Source organism: Staurois parvus, unplaced genomic scaffold (genome assembly GCF_062004578.1).
Source record: "Staurois parvus isolate SC_StPar_1 unplaced genomic scaffold, SC_StPar_1.0 ptg000149l, whole genome shotgun sequence".
NCBI classification, from domain to species: domain Eukaryota; kingdom Metazoa; phylum Chordata; class Amphibia; order Anura; family Ranidae; genus Staurois; species Staurois parvus.
The window spans coordinates 3,151,458-3,174,251 of NW_028317945.1; the positions used below are offsets into that span (position 1 = coordinate 3,151,458).

The window sequence follows — 22,794 nt, forward strand, 5'->3', positions numbered from 1 at the left end:
ACCCCTGAGGTGTGACTGCTCAGCCCCCTGGTAGGTCCCTCATTCTAGAAGGCGGTGCATGGCCACTTCTTGTCCTCCAGTCACTTTGTATGACACGTTCAGCTCTGTATAAGCCCTCCTGGTGATATGAAATAGAACAGAGCTCCTATTCATAGAGCCCCACACGTCACACCTCATGAGGGACATCATGGATGGATGGATGGAGGTGAGGAGAAGTCAGGCACAGGGGCCTTTCTGGGACACTCCGCGCTGTAGGCGCGCCCTCTAGCGCCCACTGCACAGGCGGAGAAGTGAAGGGGCGGGTCTAGCCCAGGACAGACACCGCCCGGAACGACGGAGGAAGAGCCGGAGAGAAATCAGAAGATTCCTGGGACGGGGACACGGGGGGCAGAGTCAAGGTCTCCGGCTGGTGGAGGACAAGTGGTCGCCGGTAGGCCTCTCCCATGACTGTAGTGATTCCGTAGTGTGCGCTGTATACAGCCCCCCCCTACCGGTGTTCTCAGCGCCCCAACCATGATGTCCGCCGCCAGGACTCTCCAGCAGTGGTGTGCCCAGCAATGTGATGGATACCCGGGAGTCCGGATCACCGACCTCACCTCCTCCTTTCGGGACGGCCTGGCCTTCTGTGCCCTCATACACCGCCAGAGACCCGACCTCATGTAAGTACCGCCCCTTCCTGGGCCCAGGAGCTGACCATCTAATGGGGGGAGCTCAGCTACAATCTGAGCCCTGACCTGTTCATGGAGGAAATACAAGCCATCACTGTATACATGACCCATCATCACCATCTGTGTGTCCTGGATGTGGGGGAACACTGTGAACAAGGTGCAGTGTTCAGGTCTATGTGGGGAGATCAGATTGTGGCCGCGTTCTGTGGTCAGGTGATGATGAGGTACATACACATCAGATGACAGTCGCACTCTGACCGATTTTCCCCCTGTCATACAGAGATCCAGTGTCTGTGGGACATCCATTCCTCAGGACACGGCGGCGGGTTAGGACAAATGCGCCCAATTACCGATAATGTCCTCAACGCCAGGACAGGCCGCGTACCCCGCACCCTCCACAGGACATGGGGGAGAATTACTAACGCTCCGTTCACACCAATGCATTTTTTTTTTTCTTGAGCTTTTTGCAGAAACGCACCACAGTCCATTTAACATGGTTCCCTATGGAACATGTTCACATCTGTTTTTTTTGAGCTGCTGCGTTTTTAGAAACGGTGAGGGACTTTTTTTTAAAAACAAAAAGCGTTTTTGCTACAATAGATTTCAATGGAGAATCCGCTGAAATACATGGCAGTGCGTTTTTGTTGCATTTTGCATTTTCTGCCCAGCAAAAAAAAAAAAAATCCACTTTTAAGAAAAAAAAAACCAAAACGCAAATTGCGGCAAAAACACAAAATGCACTGCAAAACAGACAAAAAGCAAACTGCATAGGTGTGAATGGAGCCTTATACTGGAGAGTGCAGAATCTGGTGCAGCTGTGCATGGTAGCCAATCAGCTTCTAACTTCAGCTCCTTCGATTAAGCTTTGACAATAAAACCTGGAAGCTGATTGGTTTCAGTGCAGAGCTGCATCACATTTTGCACTCATTCTCAAATGGGAATGTTGGAAAATTTTCATTCGATCAGCAAGTGCAGCCAATCAGCTGCAGAGCTGATCATTGTATCCTGACAGTGGAGGAGTCCCTGCTGTCAGAATACAGTAGTACAGTGGGGAGGATTCCTCCATCCACCTCAAATGTGGGGCATCTATTTGGGTTATTTTTTTTAAAAACAATCCATCTTTGGTCAACCTAACACTGAAAGTATAACTAAAGGCAAAATTTTTTTCTAGTTTTGTATAGAGTGGAGATGGACAAGAACACTTGTTTGGTTTTTATGTCTGTTGTGTCCCGATTAAGGAGATTCACCCTCTATATTTGTCCTGTTTAGCATTCTCATTGAAAGTAAAAGAAAATCCCACATTTTGGGTTGTCAACAGAAAAGCAATAGAGGGGAAAACATCCAATGTGTACACTAGTTCTGGTGACCTCCAGAAATGTCCTTAAAGCGGAGCTCCACCCAAAAGGGGAGGTTCTGCGTTAAAGACTGGTCCCCCGCTCCCCATTAAGGATTGGCACCTTTGGGGAGCGGGTACCCGAATTTGACAGGTACCCGCTCCCACTTCCACTCCGATCGCCTAGGCGATCGGAAGTGGAAGGTGTCCTCCCTTCCCGTAGTCTTTTGGGACATGTGACAGGTCCCAGAAGACTACAGAACCATTCAGGAAGCGCAGCTTTTCTCGCGCATGCGCAGTGGGTACCCGGCTGTGAAGCCACAAGCTGTCACAGCCGGGTGCCCACTCTGAAGATGCCGGTGCCCAGGGAGAGAAGACGTCCGGTAAAACAGGCTGCAGGGGACACACTGCGGGACCGAGGGACAGGTGAGTGTGTATTTTTGTAGCTGCTGGCTTATATTTTTTGACGGCGTGAGTGGAACTCCGCTTTAAAGCGAAGCTCCACCCAAAAGGGGAAGTTCCACTTTAAGGACTGGTCCCTCGATCCCCGTTAAGGATTGGCACAATAGGCGATCGCAAGGGGAATTTGTCCCCCAGCCCCCCTCCCTCCCCATAGTCTTCTGGGACACATGACAGGTCCCAGAAGATTACAGGACCATTCAGAAAGCGCAGCGCTACTTGCACATGTGCAGTGGGCACCCGGCTGTGAAACCGCAAGCTGTCACAGCCGGGTGCCCACACTGAAGATTCCGGCTCCGGGAACACAGGGCGGCCGGTGAAACGGGCTGTGGGGAGGACATCACAAGATCGAGGGACAGGTAAGTCTGTTTTAAAAGTCAGCAGCTACAGTTTTTGTATTTGCTGACTCTTATTTTTTTTTTATTTTCACTGAAACTCCGCTTTAGTTTGCAGTGATTTCTTCTCGCTTCCTTTTCGGCTGTGGGATAGGAAGTGAAGAAAAATCTCTGCAATGGGACAAAGATGGCAAAATAAAATCTGTCGGGTTATAAACCTCCCTTGCTCTATCCAAAATGGAAAAAAAAAAGTTTTACTTTAACTAAGAAAAATAATGTCCTTTTATCTAACATCACCCAAGCAGTATATTACAAATGTGTGATGTTCTCTGGCTGTCAGTGTTTCTGGAATGACTGTAATGAATTCTGTATGACAATACCATTGGCCGTGAACTCGGCAATCATTGCCTTTGGTTGGTCTTAGGCCCCTTTCACACGGGGCAGACTCAGCTTTGTTCAGTGAGGGAGCTGTTGACTGAGCAGAGTGGGTGGATGACAGGTCTGTGTCCGCTCCGCTTAGGCAGAGGAGACATGGACATAGCCCGCTCTGCTGTATGGGCAGTCGGATGTAAACGGACTGGCTGTCAGTTTACACCCAACTGCCCTCTGATTCGATAACCGAAAAGGGAACAAATCCCCCTTTATTTGTTTTTAGTGGACTGGATCGGATTGCAGGTAAGCGGGTGTAAATGGACACAAGTCCGTTTACATCTGCTGCTCCATAGATTGAGTCCGCCTGCAAAACGGACTGGAAGACCCGATCTGACTCTCCATTCTCCTCTATGGAGTGGTGGATGTTAATGGACTTGTCTGTTTATACCCACCCACCTCCAATCTGATCAGATCTGTTCCACTCCGTCTGGGCGGTTGGGATAGCAGTCTGGTGTGAATGGACAGCTGGTCCGTTTACATCTGACCACCCAAATTTCAGAGCGGGCTGTGTCCATGTCTCCTCTGCCTAAGTGGAGTGGGCACAGACCTGTCATCCGCCCTCTCTGCTCTGCTAAGTGGGGGCTCAGCGACCAGATCCCCTGGGCTGTTGGGAGGACATCACAGGATCGAGGGACAGGTAAGTCTGTTTTAAAAGTCAGCAGCTACAGTTTTTGTAGTTGCTGACTCCTATTTTTTTTTTATTTTCACTGAAACTCCGCTTTAATTTGGAGTGATTTCTTCTCACTTCCTTTTTGGCTGTGGGATAGGAAATGAAGGGAAATCTCCGCAATGGGACACAGATGGCAAAATTAAATCTTTCAGGGGTTATAAAGCTCCCTTGCTCTATTCATGCTCTATGAGCAAGTGGATTCCGCCCATGTGAAAGGGGCCTTATTGTATAGTTTTGTGTCTTCTATAAATGTATGAATCTGAATTTCAGTGGACTTCTAAAGTCATTCTTTACACTTTTCATATCTTTTTTTTTTTTTTTTTTTAACCCAAACAGAAGAGAAATATTACAGCAGTTGTGTGCTACATATCACCCAATACAGAGAAGAAAACTTCACTTTTCATATCTTTAATTGAAAAATGAATCCTGTTCTTCCCATATAATCCATGCTTTGCTCATACCATGGTAAAATATGCAAGAAAGGAGCAGCCAATCCATGTTAATGATCATTTTGTCAGAGCTCTACCTGTGAAATATGATGTCTTCATGGGTTGCATACATTATTTTGTTTCCAATGTTCTTGGAAACAAAAATGTTCTGTCTTCTGTTTCTGTGACTCATACTGATAATGTATTTAGTCATAGCTAAGTGCTACTACTCTGATTTTTTTAGTATAATTTGTAATACTTAGCCTTCGGAACACAGGTTCTTTCTGGCAGAGCTAGCAGGAGATCTTGCATAAAAGGTGCACCTAAAGTACTCGTGTTTAGTCCCATACAATTCTTCTAATGTCTTTATGCATGTATATGCATTCACACAGACGTTTATACAAGGACACTTATAAAATCTGCAGATCTGTGCGTCCCTGGACGCAGTTATTTCCTACTTTTTTTAGTATAACCACTGAAAGTGTACATTTTTTGCTTGTAGACACAGCTGTGTGTATGTCATCATTGATTTCTATAGTGCTGCATTTAAATGCATGCAAAACTAAACACTGTATACACCTAAATGCGGCATCTTAGATGCCCATGTTATGAGTCCTTAATGGAAGGGGGGGAAATTAGCAAAAAAATAAAAAATTTCAAATACAATTGCTATACAAGTCATATTGTAATTGAATGTTATTAAAAGTTAGCTTCTCTTTTCAATCTGCAGTGGTGCAACTTTCTGTGCAATGCACTATGGCTACCTGGAGGTGATGTGTACACAGATGGTGTTTAGAACACCTCCAGAAATGTCATTTTCTGCTTGTGTGATTGGCTCACTGATTTTAACAGACGTCCTTAGTAACGTACAAGTGAGATTTTGGGCATCCCCTGCACCAAAAATTTTATATTTGTGAGATACTCTCAAAGGGAAATTATGTCTAAAGGGATGCAGACCTTGCAATTTTTCTAAAATGAGCCCTACAAGTGCAGCAGCTGCTTGATAATTGTAAAATCACTCCCATACAGATTCACTCTGCACATGGACACAGACAAACAAATAGCTATATTTTCATAATAGCAAAATGTAGGACACTTTCATGAAGGTAAAAAACCTTCAGTGAGCTGTTCCCCCGTCATACTTACCTGAGCCCGATCTTTGTCCAGGGATGTGCATGAGAGCAGTGGGTCTCTCCCTCCTCATTGGCTGAGATACAGCAGCAGGAGCCATTGGCTACCTCTGGTGTCAATCACAGCCAGTGAGGAGGGAGCAAGATACAGAGGCGGCTCGGGAGTGAGCCAGCACTAGTGCCCCCAGAGCAAGCAGCTTGCTCTGAGGGGACTCAGTGGGGGGAGGAGCCAGGAATTCCAGTGTTGGACCTGAGAAGAGGAGGATCGGGGCTGCACTGTGCAAAACCATTGCACAGAGCAGGTCAGTATTACATGTTTGTTGTTTAAAAAAAAAAAATCGGAACCTTTAGTATCACTTTAAAATCCCTGCAATGTACATTGATCACCAAGAGGAATGTTTTTTCAATTAAAATGGGGTTATTCTTTAAAACCTAACAGCTGGCTCAAACAAAATATTTTCTTGACCAATACATGCGCCTGCTGTCAGTTGGTAGACATAAGTTTTAATGAATAAATACTGTTTGTAGAAATAAGTTTGTAGACATAAGTACTATTTGATTTAAGCAGATGTTTATTATAAAAAAAAACCGAGAACATAATGCTATATTATGGTATTTCTAACATGATGTATGGTATAGGATTTGTTCTTGATCTATAATATCCAGTATTCCAGACTACACATAGTTGCTGCCATCCACACCTGTCTGTTTCTTCATGGATGTTTGAATGAAAGAAAACTAAAATTGTTCATCGTAATGGATCCGTGTTCTGCTTCAGCCGAGGGGAAACAGTCCTCTCTTTCACCCTCCTCTTTCTGACACTCACATACCTCTTCCTATTTCTCTCTAGAGACTTTGGTGCCCTCTCAAAAGAAAATGTGTTCGAGAACAACCGGCTGGTAAGTTGTAAGCTGAATATGGAATGTGTTTTCTAATGGACAGTTTAACTGACAATTGCTGTTTTCTGTCACATTTATGAACTGTTTATTTGAGATGGTTTTTTTCTCTCGCAGATTTAAATTTTTATGTAAACCACGGCTTGACAAATTTGATTTGATCTAGGAGCCATCTAAAAAAGTTAGGAGCCATTTTTTTTTTCCTTTTTGACTAACGGCTTTATTTTCGGTGACTGAGATGGCAGATCTGGAATTTGCGCTAGGAGGGGACTGGAGCCGGGCATGTTGCTGGGTGGGACGGCTTGTTGGGGCTGAGGTTTTTGATGTGTGAGTGTGTGGCATTCTGTGCAGGCTGGACTCTGCTTGCTTCCAGCGCCTTACATGGGGACTGGCGGTGAGGAGGAGGGGTGGACCACGGTGTGCACTGATTAGCTGGTGTAGAGGGGAGTGTGAGGGAGCCTTTCTGCACTGGGGCAGTGGGCCTGCTGGGGGAGGGGGTGGATGGTGCACAGGGGGGCTGGTGTATGGAGAGGAAGAGAGAAACTTTGGCTCTGCTGCAAGTAAGCAGCGGAGCTGGAGTTTTTTTTTTGGATGTTTGAGCTGCATCGGCTGCCCGGAGCTGCATGTCTGGGGCGTCGTGCAATGGGAGTTGCTAGCGCCTGGTGCTGGCGGTGAATGGACTGGTGGAAGCCCAGGTATAGGGACATGGTTTTTGGTCACCATGGCAACCTGGGATTTGTCAAGCCCTGCTCCCCCCCCTATACCCTGGTTCCCCCCTCATTCATCCACCCCCCCCCCTTTTCTGTATGCACCCTGTTCCCCCCTCCTCTGTATACACACTTGACCTGTCCTGTACTCCCCCTCTATATACACCCCGGGTCTGGTCGTGTGTGTGTGTGTATGTATGTGTATATATAATAAAATATACACACACACCTTGAGACCTTGCCGTTGTTGTGGGAGACCAGGCAGATAAAGAAAGAGCACACCTGTCCCAGATCCACCTCTCCTCGGGGCACAGCAGGCGAACATACATCCCAGACAGCTCCGTCCTCCACCAAAACAGCTCCACCACGTCAAGCTCCTGCAGAGAGTACTGCCTGTCTGCCTGCTCCGTCAGGTGGAGGCCACATGGGAGGGGCACAGAGACCACTGGGTACCCACCTGCGTCTCCGCCGACCCCCCCCTTCGCCTCCCACACTGTGTACGCACCAGGTGAGCTCCGGGTGGAGGAAGGCCAGCTTGGCAGTGATGCGGCTTGGGCACGGTGGGCAGCAAAAGAGCCAACAGAGCTCTCCCAGAGAGAAGCCGTTCTTCCTCAGACCATGCACAGGCTTTGGGGGATGGGGTTATCAGCTGCCTGAAGAGAGAAGCCCAGCCACCACCGACTGTTACTCACACCGGGGCCTGACAGCCGGACATCGGACTCCAGCCCAGCCTACTGCCTGCTTCCAGGGAGACTATGGCGAACGGGGGAGAGAGAAGGATCGGTTGCCCTCCGGTTGCCCTCCATCCAGAGTTGCTTGCTGTGAGTGGGCTGACCATTGCCCAGGTGCCAGGATGCGATTTCTGGTCGTCATAACGAACTGGTGCCTGGGATATGTTGAGCCCTGGTGTAAACCATAGTATTTGTATGATGCCTTTTGATTGTTCAAGACATTTGGAATTTCTTCCTTTTTCAGTGCAGATGCACTTATTCAGTTTAATTTTCCAAGTACAATTTATCAGATTTTTCTTATATTTACAGTATATTTTCAGCTACTGTATGCATTTTAAAAGATTTTTACACTATTACTCTGAATTTGTTGTTTGATAGCTTTACATCAGTGGTGCTCCAACCTTTTGAAGAGCGAGGGCCACTTAAGTGATTTGATAACCAGTCATGGGCCCCAATGAAATCAAATGGTTCAGAATTTCTGAATGCAAGCAGGAGGGAGAGGAGGAGAAGCCGGCTTTCAGTGGTTGCAGAAAGAAAATGGAGAGGATCAGTTCCTGTATATGCTATCCCTGCCACACCTTCTGTCAACGTGTAAAACAGAATAGACAGAATATGACAGGGAGGCCGCATGGGCCCCCTGGAGCATGGGGCGGGATCACCATTGCAACTCTTGACACTACACCAGTAGTTGGAGAGGTGTGGTAAAAATACGTCTTAACTATGGGATTTTACTGCAAATGTAAACAAGCCCTTTTTGTCCTGAGCTACCTATAAGGCTGATTTCATACTGATGCACTGTGGTTTACTTGCATCTCCGGTGCCGCGCATTGCATCAGCTGTTTTCCTGCGGGTTAGCTGCACATTGCCATAGACTTCTATTATATCGTGCAGGTGTGGTGCACTTTCTGAAAGCACAACAAAACTCTTGCATTCAGTAGTGTTGCTGTGCTTTCAGAAAGCGCACCAAACCCACAGGATATAATAGAAGTTTGCTTACCTGGTTGGAGGCTGAGGGTCACAGGTTGAGCCAGCCTGCTTTACATGTTCATGTCTAGATATAGTATTACTGTCAGTTACACCGTTGGTTTTAAAGTGGAACTCAAGGATCTTTCCAATGTGTAATAATCATGTCGGACCTTTCAGCTGAACTGCACTGTTACTTGACAACCACTGTCAATCACTGTTTACACTTCCTGTATATGAGGCGCTCTGAAGGGCTGCATGTACAGTATCAGTTTTTGCAAGGAAACGGTTACAGAAACACACCCAGATCAGAATAAAAAAAAAAAAAAGCAAATATATGTAAGTTCTATTCTATTATTATTTGGTGAAAAAAACTGCTTTAATATTTCTTTAAACTGCTAGCATGTCTTTAACCCTGTGCATAGGTAGAATAATATGTAGCTATTAAACTGAGAACTTCTGGCAGGTTAACAAGGCAGAATAATCAGGTCACAAGACAGCTTATTAGGAACGTCGGGCAAGATTTTTTACACAGGCAGATTGTGGTTATTTGCTAGATTTTGAAAGACAGACTTGTGTGTAAGCCAAACAATTCTGCTTAATGACACAGCTCTAATTCTGTTGGATTCTTCCAACATAACTATTATTTAGAGCTCCATTTACAGCAAAGGTAGTCTTTATGGCCATACATGTCTGCTCCTTGTATTATGTTTGTCCTAATATTATATTAAGGCTCGGCTTCAAACAGTGCATAAAACAGGCATGTTTTCACATGGGTGTTTAATTCCACTAGTGATGCTTAGTAATTTTTATTCTAACATATTTACATTTATTTTTCATTTAACATAATTGGTATCACAAGGGGGCTAACATATGTGGTGGCATTGGGTTGACAGGTTCTTTGTATGGAGACATTAGACCCATATTATCTCCTCTGCCCTCTGATTGTGCTCAATCCGCTGTACACGTGGCTTTCTTGCTGGGATTTTGATTGCTCTGAATCGGTGGTGCTCAGAGCTGTGCACTTTTGGTTCACAGTGCTGCAAAGGAGATCAGAGATTGGATGTTCCCTGAACTCCTGCTCGCCATGGTAGCTGTTGTGATCCCAGGCTTACGGGAGGGTTCCAGAACCATTGGGGGGGCAGCCTCACAGATCATCTTTACACTAAAGCCAGGAGCCCACAGATAATGGTTAAAACAAGCTTATAGCACCTGCTGCAGCTGTAAGCTTGTTTTAACTTGTTCACTCTTTGTGAACTTAGGAGCAGACTATGCACAAAAGGTATTTACATATTCTGAACAAGGAGTAAAACCATTTGAAATAGGCTCTAACCCATCTATATAGGTATATACATTGTGGGAAAATTAATCTTCAAATTTCACAACAGAGACAGTGAGGTCTCAGCTCATGGACTTAAGCTCCTCATCTAGTTGTTTTAAATGTGAACACCCAGATGTCAGCTTATACCATGTGTTTTTGGTTTGCCCCAACATCAAGGAGTTTTGATTCTCATTGGTATGTTATACTACTTTTGCATCCATTTAACCATTTGCCTCTGTCTCCGAAAATGGCACTTTTGGACCTATAGTTTTTAAAGGCTGCAAGTAACGTCTTACCATTATCTTTTTTGTAGCAAATAAAGGCAATTTGAAAAAGTGGATATATTCCGACCCCCTTCTATTTCATTATTCAGTTAACTCAAACTAACTTTTATGTATTCTGCTTGGAGTGGGTGGAGGCCTCTTTAGATAAGGAAACCTAGGTTCATTTTGATTGGGGAATTATTAATCCAAACTGTAACAGTTGATAGCATAATGTTCTAGATATACCAAATGCTATGTGCCAGACTATCTACAAATAGTCCCCCAATTGACATCATATCTTCCGGCTAACCCATATATATATATATAGTATGCCTACCTCATTGATCTCCCCCCCCCCCCTCAAGTGTATGACAGCTGATCGGTTTTGCAACTGACTAATATAACAGTTACTGAACTTCATGCTATTAGCTGTACCCTACTTGGTGTTCTTGTGTGAATATTCACCTGTGTTATATTACTGGCCAAATGTTGCGATCATCATATGAGCACAACTAGAACAAAAGGATTTTTTACTGATGCTTGAAGTGCCCCTGTTCCAAAGCCAAGGACATTAAAATATTTACATATTCTTGACAAGCCGTAAACCTTTTAATCAAGCCTTCCCTGAGTGTTCCAGCTGCATTTAGGGCTCATGCACACTGGATACATTGGGGCTACGTTGGCTGCTGATTCCAGCACAGCCCCTAATGCACAGACAAGACAAAATACCTTGTTTCCATTCAGTTCACACTACAGCATTGCTATGGTGTGTGCTGAAAAAAGTACTCCATGCAGTACTATTTTTCATGGCAGCAGGTTCAAATAAATCTCTAGTGTTGCGCTAAAATGAAAACAAAAACAAAATAATACACAAATTGTGTACAAATATTACATAAAACCAATGGTGAATAAAGTGCTCAATTGTGAACCAATGCCAGAAATTATAGTGAAAATAAAGTTAACGTATGTGTAACAGTCCCTGTATATACAACAATTCCCTTGTTTTGTAATGAATAGCCGAAAGTCTTCATTCCAATATAACCACCAACGTGAATACTGCACCACCACGATGACAAATTGGAGGCTTACCAGATCCTTTGACTATAGGGGGTCAACAAATACCTGTTTTGAATACATCCATTCAGACTCATAACTCAAGCCAGACCACATGTATCATCTAAGGCTCCTCAAACCGTCCTGATCTCGTTGTGTTGATATATACTCATTTAAAAATAAAAAGGTGCCTCTCATAGTGCAGATAGTTTAAAAGACCGTTTATTGAACAAACGCACTTACAAGCATCATGAACTTTATAGGTATCATAAAATCCTCAAACAACAAGGAACGGTAAAAACGGCAATTCTTACGCGATGACGTCACAATGGAGGCTCCGCCCAGAGTGCACCACTGCATTGTAACACCGCTACCGTTAATAGAATTGTATTCAAATGTCACTCCTAGTTCTGTGAAAAAAGTAGACCATGCACTGGACCAGGATCAGAGTATCAGCACTGTGTCTCCTAGTACACAACAGTGGCCATGTGTTCAGCTCAGCTTGCTGGTGTGAATGAGCCCATACTGTGAAGTTATGCTTTCTCAAACTGGAGTAATGGTACTGCAGGAACAGTTAAAGGGCAAACATTTATAAACCTACTACAGGATAATTGTATGATACAGTTCATAGAGGCCCCAACTAGGAATGATGCTGTGTTGGACCTGGTAATCTCAAAGCATGCAGAGCTTATTATGAATGTTCATATAAAAGAACATCTAGGTAGCAGTGACCATAACATGATTTCATTTATTGTTGGCTGTAAAGAACAAGCACATATGGGAAAAATAATAATGCTTAATTTTAAGAGAGCTAATTCTCCAAGGCTGAGAGCTGCTCTCCAAGACTTAGACTGGGAGGGAATATTGGCATCAATGAACACAACACAGAAATGGTAATTCTTCAAAGACTGTATGTAAATACACTGCAAAATATATTCCCATGGGCAAAAAAGATTAAAAGGCTAAAAATCAAACCTATGTGGCTTACGGCCAAAGTTAAAAAAGCTATAGATAATAAGAAAAGAGCTTTTATTAAATATAAAAATGTAGGAACGCTATCATCTATTAAACATTACAAAGAATATAACAGAATACGTGAAAAGGAAATAAAGGCCGCAAAAAATGACAGATTGCAAATATAGCAGGCCAGACCCCCCAAAATTCTTCAAATATATTAATAGTAAAAAAGGTCCGGTCTGAGCATGTAGGCCCTTTACAAAATAATCTAGAGTGGGTGACTGGGGACAAAGAGAAGGCAAATTTATTAAATACCTTCTTCAGCTCTGTGTACACAAAAGAGCATGGGGGAGCACTTGTTCATAGTGTGCATGGTATTGACACAGCCACAGATGATCCACATTGGCTCACAATTGATATGATCCAGAAATATTTAGACAGTATAAAGGTAAATAAAGCACCTGGACTGGATGGCATACACCCGCGGGTCCTTAAAGAATTAAGCTCTGTCATTTCAAAGCCATTGTTTCTAATTTTTAGGGACTTTTTAATGACTGGCATAGTACCACTGGATTGGTGCAAGGCCAATGTGGTGCCAATATTTAAAAAGGGGTCAAAATCTTTACCAAGCAATTATAGACCTGCTAGTTTAACTTCTATAGTTGGGAAGATACTGGAGAGTTTAATAAAAGACCCCATAGATGAGTTCTTGCTGGAAAAAATATTTTAAGCAACAGACAGCATGGATTCATGAAAGACAGAAGCTGTCAACAAATCTGATTTCTTTTTCTGAGGAGGTGAGCAAAATCTAGGACAGAGGGGTGGCGATGGATGTGGTATACTTGGTTTTGCAGAATGTTTGACACAGTTCCCCACACATGGCTAATGTGTAAGGTAAAGTCTACAGGCTTGGAATAATCCATATGTAAATGGATAGAAAACTGGCTAAAATATTGTATTCAGAGAGTAGTGGTTAATGATTCATACTCTGAATGGTCTAGGGTTGTCAGTGGTGTACCCCAGGGTTCAGTGTTGGGACCCTTACTTTTTAATATAGTTATAAACGATATAGGATCTGGGATTAAAAATCCAATTTCAGTCTTTAGCAGATGACACCATGCTGTGCAGTGGAATAACGTTCTTACAGGATGTCTCCAATTTACAAGCCGACCTCAATGCACTGTTTAATTGGGCAACTATGTGGCAAATGAAGTTTAATGTTGATAAATGTAAGGTTATACACTTGGGGGCTAAGAATATGCATGTATCATACATCCTAGGGGGAGTACAACTGGGGGAATCAATGGTGGAGAAGGATCTGGGAGTTCTGGTAGATCACAAGCTTAATAATGGCATGCAATGCCAAGATGGGGTTTCTAAAGTGAGCAAAATCTTCTCTTGTATTAAAAGAGGTATAGACTCCAGAGAGAGAGAGATCATTTTACCCCTGTACAAATCATTAGACCTCATCTGGAATATGCAGTTCAGTTTTGGCCACCAATTCACAAAAAGAACATTGGGGAACTGGAGCAAGTACAGAGAAGGGCAACTAAACTGATACGAGGCATGGAGGAGCTCAGCTATGAGGAAAGATTAGAGGAACTGAATTTATTCTCTCTTGAGAAGAGGCTAGATTAAGGGGGGATACGATCAACATGTATAAATCCATCTGTGGTTTATATAGTGAACTTGGTGTAGAGCTATTCACCCTGAGGTCATCACAGAGGACAAGGGGGCACTCTTTACATCTGGAGGAAAAGAAATTTACTCTCCAAACATGGAAAGGCTTCTTCACAGTGAGAGATGTGGAATAGACTCCCTCAAGAGTTGGTTCCGGCCAGCTTAGTGGATTGCTTTAAAAAAGAATATAAGTGGATACTAACATTTATAGGTAAAGTTGATCCAGGGAATATCTGATTGCCTCTTGGGGGATCAGGAAGGAATTTTTTCCCCTGCAGGAGCAAATTGGATCATGCTTTGCTGGGTTTTCTGCCTTCCTCTGGATCAACTGTGGGTATAGGATTATAACTTTTTTTTTTTTGTGTTTTGTTTTATATGGTTGAACTGGATGGACTTTTTTGTCTTTTTTTCAGACAGACTGACTATGTAACAACAAACTCTATGAACTGTTTTCCAGCAGCAGGGTGGGAATGCCAGCCTCTGCAGGGCCCATAATCGGCTTCCTCTGATGTTACTAGGGATGTGGAGCAGACTGACTCCACCTTAGGCTTGGAGCAGAGAACTTTGATTGGCAGCTTCTGCTGTTTTTCACATGTCGTCTGCTACTGGGATGTGGCCAAGAATTGTGCAGGTAACCATAGGCAAGCCTACACACTGGTAGCTTTTAGTCAGCTGTATTTAATGCACCTGTGCTGTGATGTGGCCGGTGCTATGATCAAGTTTTTTGTTTACAAACACTCATCAGGTTGCACACAGGACCTGCTAGTGACATTCAACGAATGTGTACATTAACCCCTTCCTGCCGCCTCCCAGCTCTTTAACAGGATCTAAATGCCAGGAGGTGAAGGCGAGCATTCCGATCATGTGACCGCTGTGATTGCCAGTCACAGCGATCACATGATCGGAAATTGCTTGATCGCAAGTAGGCATCAGGGGCTCTCTGGTACCTGCTTGTTACTGTGCTGGGAGCTCGCTCTCAGCACAGTAAAGTGTTTACCTAGGGGCGCATATATGCAGCCACATAGTGTTAAAGCCCACCTGCTGAGAGACCACATATTTGTGTATGGCCAGCAGGAAATGGTTAAGGTCTCAATCACATGGGGCAATTGAATCCATGCCCTGTGCAGGGCTTAGTTTTACTAGCACAGGGAAGCACAAGCATTGAGTATCCCTGTGCTGGCACTCACTTTTATGTCTATTGGGACTCGGCAACTGTCAATTAACCGCTTTCGTTCCGCGCTTAAGTACTGCTACAGGGTGGCACGGGTGCGCAAAATCACGTGTATATATAAATGATTTTGTGTTTTCCGGTAGGGGGCGCGTGTGCGTCCTACCTGTGCCGCCATTTGTGGCCTCGGCTGTCAATCACCGGGTCCCGCACAGCAATGCAAAGCAGTGTGCTTACAGTGAAGCACACACACGGCAAACAGCACACAGCCCTTTGATTGCCCCACATATTAAGCCCTTCCTGCCCAGTGCCATTAGTACAGTGTCAGTGCTTTTTATTAGCACTGATCACTATATTTGTGTCATTAGGGATGTCGGTGATACCAAGTCACTTCACCCCAGTGTCAGAATGCCCACTGCAGTCCCACTATAAGTCGCTGATCACCGCCATTACTAGTAAAAATCAAAGAAAAAATAAAAATCCCAGTGTATATACTTCCATTTGTAAACGCTATAACTTTCACGTAAACCAATTAATTTACACATATTGGGATTCTTTTTAGCAAAGACATGTAGCAGAATACATTTTTGGCCTAAATTTATGATGAAATTTGAGTTTTTAAAATGTTTTTACTGGACATGTTTAATAGCAAAAAGTCAAAAATAATTTTTTGTTCTAAAAATTTTATCTTTTTTTAATTGCGCAAAAAATAACGCACAGGCGATCAAATACCACCAAAAGAAAGCTTTATTTGTGGGGGAAAAAAGGACGTACATTTCGTATTTCGTTTGGGTGCAATTGTCAGTTAAAGTAACGAAGCACATTAACGCAAAAAATGGCCTGTTTAGGAAGGGGGGTAAATCCTCTGGAGGACAAGTGGTTAAACAATTGACTTTAGTCAAGCATAGATGGCCACACACCAATCACAATTCAGCTGGTTCAGCAGCGGCTTACTGAATTTAGATCAGTGTGTGACAGCTTTTGCGTTCCCATACAATCCTGGTCCTGCTGCTGTCAATCAAATCCAGTGATGAGGGAGCGGCGTGTCTATCGATGCACACATTACAGCTCAGGATCGAGCCACCATGCATGCCCCCATAGCAAACCGCTTGATAAGGGGGCACTTGGAAGGCAGGAGGAACCAGGAGCACCGGCGGTAGACCTGAGAAGAGGAGGGTCGGGGCTGCTCCATGCAAAACCATTGCACAGAGCAGGTAAGTATAACATGTTTGTTTGTTATTTTTTATTTTTAAAAGACCATTACAATCACTTTAACATTCAAAATATTTCTATTGCTTGGTCTGTTTTAAGTCTAGATTTATTTTTCTGCATTGTCCATTCAAAAAGAGAAAAAAAAGAGGTTTAAAAATGTAAACACGTCTGCTTTAGCAGAAGCTAGGGAGAACAGGTTTTTGGATGTGGCTGCCATTCGGGTGTGTCTGTGATATGTTTCAGAGCCAGAGACGAAGAGATTTGGCAAAAGGTGACATCATGTATACAATGACACACTGTAATTGGGCTTTTAGATCAAAACAGACAACATAAGTTCTAATGCAACATATGTTATCTTGGATCAGTGTAGTGTTAAATCAATAGAAATATGTCATTCTATAACAACAATTTTAGCAAAATAAGCTTAATTTTATGTGATGGAGTTTTCCTGAAAGGCTAAGGAAATACTGTGAGGGTTATTTACTAAAACTGGAGAGTGCAAAATCTGCTGAAACTCTGCCTAGAAACAAATCAGCTTCTAGGTTTTATTGCGAAAGCTTAATTCAACAAGCTGACGTTAGAAGCTGATTGGCTACCATGTACAGCTGTAACAGATTCTGAGTGCTCCAGTTTTGCTAACTCTCCCCCTGTATGTCTACAAATCTGGTCAAACAGACAATAGCAATGCTCTCAGTTTCCAGGATTTCGTGTGATAATTGGTCCAGTTCTTAGGGATATAACAAGTAGGTGTCAGAGGTGCTCCTTATTGCAGCAAGAGATATTTCGTGTTGTTGGAAAATCCCCTTGTCAAGGCCTGATATTTCCTTCTCCTGCATAAAAAGGAAAGTATTAAGGGTGTGCTACTGTTACCACTGTGCGAAATTGTCTGGTTTCGGTGACTCACTCGAAGATGTACAGATATCTATCCTTACAATCCTTTCTAGGAGATATTTGCCTGTCTGTTGCCATAAAGCTTATAGATGAAATGCAGTAATTTTGTAGTAACAAAATTGTGTTTTCTGTTATCAGTTCAGAGAGAGTATACTTTGAACTGAATGCCATCTGAAATGAGAAAATCTGTCTGTGAATTGAGTTGATTTTGGGGTATTTAATGGTATCAGGTTCAGTGTTCTCCTTGGAAGATGTTTTAAGCCATAGTGAAATTAGCTGGGTGGTTAATAGATGGCAATGGGAAATAGCATGTCCTTTCAAAACACCAACACATTAAAAATCTTTACAGTTCATTACTTTAGCAAAAAAACCTAAATTTTAACTCTAAATGTATTATACTTCTGGCATGTGGCAGGGTACCCAATCTGTGTAAGTTACTGTAACTGCTGCACTAAATATACCACAAAAGTGTAATAAAACAAAATAAATAAAATGTCCAATTAAAGTCTTTATATAAAGTCGTCACTGGCCTCGCCTCTCAGTAATTAAAGTAGAATTTCTGCTAAAATGCCCCCCCCACAATTTAGTTGTATGTACAATATAGCAAACGTTATGCATTGTTGGAATTGCTGAACGTCTGATTAGAAATAACCATCTAATCTAGACAGTCAGCAATCTTCCTCTCCTTCCACTACAACAATTTGGCTGCTCACAGGCACTTCCTTGTAACTTTTTTATTGGTGTCTGTGCTGCAAGCAGCACAGCACAGCCCATTCTGCCTAACTTCACTTGACCCCCCGCCTATGCTCTGCCCTTATCACACCTGATCCCTCCCCATCCATGTCACTCACTTGTCCATCCTCATTTATGAGAGAATTCTCACTGGAATGTGATGCAACATCTTCCATCTCGGCTACAGAAGAGCAGGTACATCACTTCTGAAAGGGACACTCCTGGACCCAAGCCAACAAGCCTACCAACTGCACATACATTATAAATGGAGGGGCATCCTGGTCACTTGACAGCAAGGGAATATAAACAAAAAAAAAAAAAAGGTACAAGCATGGTCATCTCACTGTTTTTTTGTTTTTTTTTACATTTTAGGACTTACTTTGATTTCCTTAATGATTGCAGGGGAACGTTTTAATGCAAGCCTTTCCTTCCATTTTAATGCGCGAGGACCAGTAAAGAGAAAACCATAGACTCCACATAATGTGAAAACTTCACTTATGAGCAAGGAAAAGTAAACAACGCTTCATAAAATGCCTGGTTGTTACCTGTACAAAACTCTATACTACTAGTTCACTTATGGTAAACGTAATAACGTCACAACAGACCCCCCCCCTTCCGCATGTTTCGTCACAGAGAATGTCTTCTGGGGCATGGATGCCATGTTGGGTCACCACGTATTATATAGTCTCTGGATGCCTAGGAAATTGGATTTACCAAGCCTCATTCTCAAGTAAACCAAGCTTCGCTTTGACTCCATGGCCATCTTAAAGGCCTATTCTCAACTGAACCAAACTTTGCTTTGACTCCACAGCCATCTTTGAAGTCCAGTTAGCTACAGAGCCAACAAAGCCTCTTCCAGAGGCCCCTAACTGGTTCAAAAGATTACAACAAAGCCCAAAACTCCGAAGTACAAAGTAATCTATGTTAACACTTTTATTGACAATAAAAAAATTTAAAAACTAAATTAATTAAAAACTTATTAAGTCTTTGTACAAAGACTAAGAAAGGGGGAAAACAAAGAATTAACCTTTTTAGTTCTCACCTCCTTTTTTTGAAAATATTTTCTTTCATACAACTCTTAAAGGGCATTTTGTGTCTCCGCCACCTCCCCACAAAAGAATTAAAAGTCAGCAGCAACATATACTGTAGCTGCTGACTTTTAATATCGGTTTACTTACCTTTCCATGCATCCAGCGGTGTCATCATCCCAAGTCGATTCTTCTATCTGCTGTCGGGTGCTGGCGCCACCATCTTGACTAAGGGAAACCAGCAGTGAAGCCTTGTGACTTCACCTACGGTTTCCTACTGCGCATGCGCAAAGCTCACTGCACTTTGTTAGTGGGCTGCAGTCTTCTGGGACCTGGGAAGTGTCCCAGAGGGCTGCGAGTGGGCCGAACTTCTGGCTCAGTTCACGGTGTCAAACTGAGCCAGAAGTGAGAGCAGGTACCTGTCAAAAGCAGGTACCCGAAGCTGCAGCCGGGGGGGGTGTTGCCTTACTATGGCGGCGTAGGAGAGCACGTAGCCGGTGCTCTCCGAGATCCCCACACCGCCCTAGATGCCTGAGGGATTGTAAACCAGGGACCTACCTGAGAGTGGCGGGGCCCGGAGCGGAGTCGGTGATCCGGAGATTGGCAGTGAGAGAGGACGGTGCCATTGCAGTTCGTTGGAGGCTTGTGGTAAGAGGTCCAGCCAAGTGTGTGGGGCTGCTGGGAAGGAGACACGGCGTGACCACGTGGGCAGCCGCGGAGGAGTACTGGGTAGGGGAAAAGCCAGCCGGCGTCCGAGGTGAGAGGGAAGACGCTGGTTCGCTACCCCCCCTCAGTAAATGAGCAGACCGCACGCTCCCCTAGGAATGATACATCCAAGAAGAATAGTGGGACCCGGAGAAGAAAAGACTCAGAGGAATCCCCCTGAAGAGAGCAACTGAAGTCTGAGGGTTGCTGCTGGTGGCCTGTGGCTGTCTCAACAGAAGGAAAAGCAGGCGGAAGGTGAGTGTGAGCAGCTCTAGCTGGCCAGTATTGTTTAAACAGTGACTGTATGTTTAAAGGAAAAGAAGATATTTGAAAGGGGGATTCCCTGGGGGTGATAAAATAACACAAGGAGGAATTGGCAGCCCCAGAAGAAGGAGAATATCGTGAAAAAGTTGATGATAAAGGTGGAGTGAAATCAGGGTCCCTGGCTTATACCCTTTTAATTTACTGTGGTTCCTGTATTTAAGCAAATAAGACACACAGAAGAGATGAAGAATAAAAATGTCAAAAGTAGTGGGCTAAAGGGGTCCCAAGCTGGTACGATAAAGTATACGTCTCAAGGAAATGTGACTCCAGAAAGATCTCAAGGTATTGGTAAAAAAAGTGAGCTGGAAATGAGTTTGGAAGTTAGCCCTAGACTCTCCCTGGGAATGAAATGTAATAGCCAACAAGTAACAGAAAATGTTGAGAGGAGAGAATTGGAAAGTGAATTACAAGTACCAAATAAGAAGGAGATGGCTGATATGTTTAAAAAACAGTAAAACAAGAACTGACAACTATACGGAGTGATTTGGGGCAGATGTTATTGCGGATGGAGGAGACGGAGGAAAGAATTAAAAACCATGCCCAATTTATCTCAGGTTTAGAAAAAAGGACAATAGATATTAGGAAAGAGCAAAAAAACTGCTTTATAGGATGGAGGTACAAGAAAACAGGGAGAGGAGGAAAAACCTTAGGGTAAGAGAGGAGTTCCAGAGCTTGTAAAGGGAGAGGAAATACGATGCCTTGTCTGTAAAATCTTAAATTCCATAATGGACAGACCAGAAACAGAGAAAGATTAAGGGAAGATCAAATATTAAGTATGGAGAAATGGATATACAGATATTTGCAGATTTAACATCAGAGACATTATGGAGAAGAAGATCTCTGAAACCCCTGTTAGAGCAGATGAAAAAACAAATTGTGCACTATAGATAGGGTATCCCGGAGTGTTTAATCGGATGGAAGAATGGAGTTACAGCTTATTTGAGATTCCCGGAGGATTTAAGAGACTTCTGCGATAGACTTGATATACAAATTATAGAGATTTCTGGTTGGGAGGATGAAGAAGGAGGTTGTGGGGCTAGAGGAAAGGAAGATTGGCAGTTAATTAGAAGAAAGAGACGGGATGGAGGGAAGGGAGTGATGGAAAGGGTTTTTTTTTTCTCTTTCTTCCCTCTCTCTCTCCTTTTTGTCCTCATGAGGTAGCTCCTTTTGGGGTCTTAAGACTTGTTGGAACCATATTGAGTTTATGAGATAGATATGGGGCATCTGGGGTGCTGGGAGGTGGGGGAAGCCGTTCATGGGTAGAGTTCAACCCCACGGTGGTAAATCTATGGTGGGTTTGGACCCTCAAAAGATTTATAGGCAAATTACAAGCCTAAAACAGGGAGGGGTGAGGGAAAAAGTAAGCTTAAAAGAAGGGGTGAGGGAGGGTAGGGTATTAGGGGGGATAGCCTAGAGCAGCGGTTCTCAACCTGGGGGTCGCGACCCCTTTGGGGGTCGAACGACCATTTCCCAGGGGTCGCCTAAGACCATCGGAAAACACATATTTCCGATGGTCTTAGGAACCGAGACACCGCTCCTCTCTCCGGCGATGTGTGGGCGGGATGATACGCTGCTCCTGTCACCTGGCCACACCTCCGGGATCGCTCAGCAGCTCCGCCTCCTCGCCGCTGATTGGCCACCGGAACTGTAGCTCAGGAGAGGCACACAGGCGGCCAATCACCGGCGAGGAGGTGGAGCTTGGAGAGGAGGAGCCGAGCGGCAGCGCGCGTACATCAAAGAAGATCGAGGGAGCTGCCGGAGCGAGTGAAGAGGAGAGCGGCCAGAGAAGGAAGACAGCTGACAGGTAAGTGAGAGCCCAGGCTGTCACTAATACCAACGATGGGGCACTATTCCTCCCCCCACTGACACCAACGATGGGGCACTATTCCTCCCCCCACTGACACCAACGATGGGGCACTATTCCTCCCCCCACTGACACCAACGATGGGGCACTATTCCTCCCCCCACTGACACCAACGATGGGGCACTATTCCTCCCCCCACTGACACCAACGATGGGGCACTATTCCTCCCCCCACTGACACCAACGATGGGGCACTATTCCTCCCCCCACTGACACCAACGATGGGGCACTATTCCTCCCCCCACTGACACCAACGATGGGGCACTATTCCTCCCCCCACTGACACCAACGATGGGGCACTATTCCTCCCCCCACTGACACCAACGATGGGGCACTATTCCTCCCCCCACTGACACCAACGATGGGGCACTATTCCTCCCCCCACTGACACCAACGATGGGGCACTATTCCTCCCCCCACTGACACCAACGATGGGGCACTATTCCTCCCCCCACTGACACCAACGATGGGGCACTATTCCTCCCCCCACTGACACCAACGATGGGGCACTATTCCTCCCCCCACTGACACCAACGATGGGGCACTATTCCTCCCCCCACTGACACCAACGATGGGGCACTATTCCTCCCCCCACTGACACCAACGATGGGGCACTATTCCTCCCCCCACTGACACCAACGATGGGGCACTATTCCTCCCCCCACTGACACCAACGATGGGGCACTATTCCTCCCCCCACTGACACCAACGATGGGGCACTATTCCTCCCCCCACTGACACCAACGATGGGGCACTATTCCTCCCCCCACTGACACCAACGATGGGGCACTATTCCTCCCCCCACTGACACCAACGATGGGGCACTATTCCTCCCCCCACTGACA

General features: G+C 44.5%; 1 protein-coding gene across 1 annotated transcript in view; it reads left to right on the top strand.

Moving 5' to 3' along the window:
- Positions 1-218: 218 nt before the first annotated feature.
- MICALL1 (MICAL like 1) overlaps positions 219-22,794 on the top strand; it is a 127,327-nt gene continuing 104,751 nt past the window's right edge. Inside the window, exons 1-2 of the mRNA XM_089674246.1 lie at positions 219-659; positions 6,306-6,354. Of these exons, the coding sequence (XP_089530372.1) occupies positions 514-659; positions 6,306-6,354 (195 nt within the window). The 5' untranslated portion in view covers positions 219-513. The remainder of the gene's footprint in view (positions 660-6,305; positions 6,355-22,794) is intronic.